The sequence below is a fragment of the Engraulis encrasicolus genome, unplaced genomic scaffold (assembly GCF_034702125.1).
Source record: "Engraulis encrasicolus isolate BLACKSEA-1 unplaced genomic scaffold, IST_EnEncr_1.0 scaffold_59_np1212, whole genome shotgun sequence".
Lineage (NCBI taxonomy): Eukaryota > Metazoa > Chordata > Actinopteri > Clupeiformes > Engraulidae > Engraulis > Engraulis encrasicolus.
In genome coordinates, this window is record NW_026945917.1 from 117894 (window position 1) to 122893 (window position 5000).

The 5000-nt window shown below is 41.5% G+C and overlaps 1 protein-coding gene across 1 annotated transcript in view; it reads left to right on the forward strand.

Annotated features, from left to right (window-relative positions):
- Positions 1 to 5000, forward strand: part of LOC134444571 (NACHT, LRR and PYD domains-containing protein 12-like) — a 55179-nt gene that overhangs the window by 5137 nt on the left and 45042 nt on the right. The window contains exon 6 of the mRNA XM_063193838.1: positions 175 to 231. Coding sequence (XP_063049908.1) covers positions 175 to 231 — 57 coding nt within the window. The remainder of the gene's footprint in view (positions 1 to 174; positions 232 to 5000) is intronic.

The window sequence follows — 5000 nt, forward strand, 5'->3', positions numbered from 1 at the left end:
AAACCCCCAACCCCTTCCCCCCTGGTTCATGCGATGTTTTGTCTTCAATGCTTATGCTAAATATGAGGTTTTTTGGTACTGTGTCTTGATGTTAATGTACTTGTAAATGTACAATGTGGAGCCATAGAATCGTTTTTTTATCCTCATTCCTACCCTATTGTGTACCATTCTGAGCTACTGGTGGTGGAGGTGTGTTTAAATGGCGGCGCTCGTATGAGCAGCGACCTGAGAGTACTTGTACAGTGTATTCTTAAACGCAATTTCGTTGTCAAAACTCGTTTTGGTCAATGACAAATAAAAGCTCTCTCTTGATTCTCTTGAGACTGTTAGTATAAGTATGCGTATATGATTTCATGCAATATACTGTACCGAAGCCATTCCATGAATTGGTTAATGACCATATTAATTTGGCAGAAATAACTTTGGGCCCTATCAGAAAAAATGTTAGATTAGATTACATTACATTACATTACCTTTATTGTTTACATAAAACCTCAAGTGTATGCTTTTACATAATATACCATAACCATTCCATAAATTGGTTAGTATCCGTATTAATTTGGGACAAAACATGTTTGGAATGTTTGGAAATGTAATGGTGACGGGATGCAGAAATAATCATGGGCCCCAGCAGAAAATGTCTGTGAACCACCTGGTGTACAGTAAGGAGGTATTTGGTATTTGGAGTACAGTAAAGGGATGGGATTTTGAGGTTGAGGTCAGTTAGGTTGTGTGTAGAAGCACCTGGTCTGGGAACCACCTGGTGTACAGTAAGGAGGTATTTGGCATGGTAGTTGTGGAGTACAGTAAAGGGATGGGATTTTGAGGTTGAGGTCAGTTAGGTTGTGTGTAGAACCACCTGGTCTGGGAACCACCTGGTGTAGAGTAATGGCCTACATACTGTATCAGCAGACTTCAGAACAGGTCAGAGCCCCATCTGGGTCATATGCACTTCAGTCTGACAGGCAGCTGACAGCTTTGGCAGAGCCTGGGATGAAGTCATTCAAAATGCCCCCCTCCCCCACCCAATACATACAGTGTAATGAGGACCCAGTTCTGGGCCCCCTATGTTCCCTGGCTCCTATGTTCCCGTACTGACAGGTTTGGGTTAGGGATGGGTTTTGGTCTATGCAGATTAACTTTCTCTGGTGACCTGGGGAACATCTTGTTAGTATGGTCCCCTGAGAAGCAGACGAGGTAAGAGGAAAGCTGCCAATCACCCCCACAGGAGGATGAAACTGATGTGGTATTCATGTACAGATGGATGAGAGTCCATATTGGCTGTAGTATTCATGACATCACTAATATGCAGATGGATGAGAGTCCATATTGGCTGGTTATTACAGATGGATGAGAGTCTATATTGACTGTGGTATTAATAACAATATCACTAATATACAGATGGATGAGAGTCCATATTGGCTGTAGTATTCATGACAATGTCACTAATATACTATTAAATTCAATTCATTCTTTATTCCAGACTCAGGGGGATCCATACCACATTAAAAAAGACAAAGCATCACAACACAGAACATATCTTATATTAAAAAAAAAAAACCCGGAACAACTGACAAAGAAAAAGAAGGGGGAACAAAAAATACCAAAAAAAACACAGATATATCATAATTCTCAAGTCATTGTCCCACATACAAGCATGCTCGCCAGTGATTCCACATGTTTGAGAAGAGTCTCACAGAGCTACATTTAGGGCTGGCCAGGACAGGCATGGTATCATACAGATGAGAGTCTATATTGGCTGGTTATTACAGATAGATGAGAGTCTATATTGGCTGGTTATTACAGATGGATGAGAGTCTATATTGGCTGGTTATTACAGATGGATGAGAGTTTATATTGGCTGGTTATTACAGATGGATGAGATTCTATAATGGCTGGTTATTACAGCTGGATGAGAGTCTATAATGGCTGCTTATCACAGGTGGATGAGAGTCTATATTGGCTGGTTATTACAGATGGATGAGATTCTATATTGGCTGGTTATTACAGATGGATGAGAGTCTATATTGGCTGGTTATTACAGATGGATGAGAGTCTATATTGGCTGGTTATTACAGATGGATGAGAGTCTATATTGGCTGGTTATTACAGATGGATGAGAGTCTATTTTGGCTGGTTATTACAGATGGATAAGAGTTTATATTGGCTGTTTGTTGTGGATCACTGCAGTGTGTCCAGCTGCATTATTTCATCTCATCTCATTTGGCTGAAAAGTTTAACTATGAAACACATATTGACAATCTTCCTAAAAAGCTCTAGATCAAAACTGAGTTTTTATTTTATTTTCTTGAAAAAATGTTTTCCTGCCAGAAATGTTGGGCAACATGAAAGATTCGAACCTTGGGCCTACTTAAAGGAAAACGTCGGAAATTTTCAATTTTCCTATTTTTGATGACACATGTCCCCAAAAATCGATTTCTCATCTTTTTTACATTTTTAACCCGTAGCTTTGCGCTTCCAGATTTTTTTTTTACTACTAGCCATGGGTGCAGCTATTTTCAGCAACATATTACGTCAAAAAGAAAATTGTATTTGTGCAGCAGATCAATTCTACTAGTTCTAGAACTGTGGTGGAAGGCTAGAGAATGATTTGGGTGAAGACAGCGCTGTCACAACGCGCTAGCACCAAGGACAGCGGTCATTCATTTGTTCACAGCAAAACCCAAATGAGAGGGCAACGAAACAGTCCAACATAATTTATCCTCTGATATGAATCCTAATATCAACTTTATAATAAATTGCAGCCCATTGCTGGTTTGTAGGCCTATGCTATGAATGTTGTGACTTCCCCCCCCCTAACTTCTGCACGCTGGTAGGCCTTGTTGTCACGGCAGTAAGCAGTCAAATATTTAGCGACACAAAGGGATGAATCGGACGGCTTTATCCGAATAAAGCAGTCGTGACAATTCTGGAGTTATGTTTGTGAAACATAGCCCTACACTATGTCCAACAATTTGGCTTCATGCCGTCTGTCAAGTCTGCTGGCTAACCAGAAACATCTCAACACACTAGCCTACATTACACGATTTGCAGTAGTCTACCAACCTGCGTTTCCTTGTGCTTATCCTGTCGCTAAAAAGGGGGGTTAAACTGTATTTCGTAGGCTAATGAAAATATACGGTCTCTTTCTAACCAAGATCTTGGCGATTTACAATGCCATTCCGAGATGGGATAGCATCATCACCATCCCTGTTTTATGGCCCATGTTTTAAAATTGTTTTCTATCTTCCTGACAGCCATCTCATTCAGTTTTAAAACTATATGCAAAGTGCAACTATTTTTTACTCGTCTGTATGCTCGAACGTAGGCACAATTTACGCTCCCGTTGGAAATTATGACCAGCTGGTGCAACCCACAGCAGAAGTCTGGGTACTCGTACAGTCTGAAAATATGGACGTTGTGGCGCATCATTTACAGATGCTGCGTTGTCCAACGAAGCGAAAACTACCCCACTTCATTCTCACTGAAATGAAGTTGATAAGCAACATAACAATGTGCAGTCTTTTAGACGCACACGAAAAGCTCATGACAAGCACAAGGCAAACTTTGTTCTGTTACCAATTTATTTACCGCAACCTCTGGTCCCACGAGCGGATCCAAGACTGTTTCCAAAAGTACAGTACACAAATTCTAACAACTAAGCTTACACAAAAACGAGCCGTGTCGGCAAGCTTCAACGGAGAGGTTTTGGGAAGAAATGAACTCTTTCACGAGGGTTGTTATTAGGGAAAAGAACAACTTTCAGTTACCATTATAAATATGCTCGCCAGTGGTTTACGCCGATCCCATCCTCTAGCGACTACTAGAGCATAATTAGGCTAGTCTATGAATTATGGCAGAGCCTAGGTTAGCCAACTCGGGAGGTAAGAAGATGATGCTTTGTCATCATGACTAAATGCACGGACGTGCCACGCTCAGATAATTCATGACACGACTTCCAGAGCCCAATTTCACAAATAATGAATATAATTATGCTACTAGTAGGCCTAGGTTAAAATACTTGTCTGTGACCAATGACTTCATTTTGGCTGTAGGCAACTAGTCTATTTTGCCAGTCACCGACATTTCAGGAGCACGTTATAACAGTGCCATTGTAAGTTTGCAACACATCGCAACATGCAAGTTTGCAAAAAAAAATTTCGAGGAAAAAAAAAATATCCTGCTCCCCACAAGCTTTGTCATTATTTGAGAGCATGCAACCATCACCGGAGTTTCGCTAACAAGCTAGCCAAAGCCCATCTACTGCACAAGAAATGTCAGATTATTACAGACTGACAATACATTTGATAATTTTTGAACGTAACGTAGGCAACCAGTTTGTCCACAAGAGTTTTCCCAGCGTATATTTGATGCTATTTTGAAGGTCCACGGTGATCAGCCTGATTCCTTCACAGTAAACGGTAAACAACCAAAGTTGCATACCTTATCTCATCCGAGGGGAACGTCCAAAATGTCCATAGCGTACGAGGATCCTGTCTTGTTTAATAAATATCCTCCTCAGTCAACTATCTCCGGGTCCGAGTCAGAACAATAAAGTTCGCAATTTGCTATTGTCACTGCTTTCCATTTCTGTAGGTAAATAAACGAGCTGTCAAGTGAAGGGGTCACTTCTGCATGAGCGTCAAGCTAAACGGGTCAAGTAGGGGTCACTAGAGAAATTACAGATGAGAAGCCTCATTCCCATTGTAGCCAGTAAGCTTTGCAGTTCCGTTTGGGTGCCCACTAGGGGGCGAACGCATTCAAGTGAAAAGTGACTACAGCCCCATTGACACCTATTCACTTGGCCGCGAGCGCCATCTAGCTGTAGTAGAACACTTGACCACCAGTGAGTGAACCTTCACTTCAGCGTTTTCTTTCTTACGTCATGGCCCTGTTGCCTGAGAGAACATGGCGGCGCCCGGTGAGGGAGAGTCAGAGCAGTAACTTGAATTTCAAACTTTCGCGGGTATTACTCTTTCGGCCTTACTAATGTGAACAAG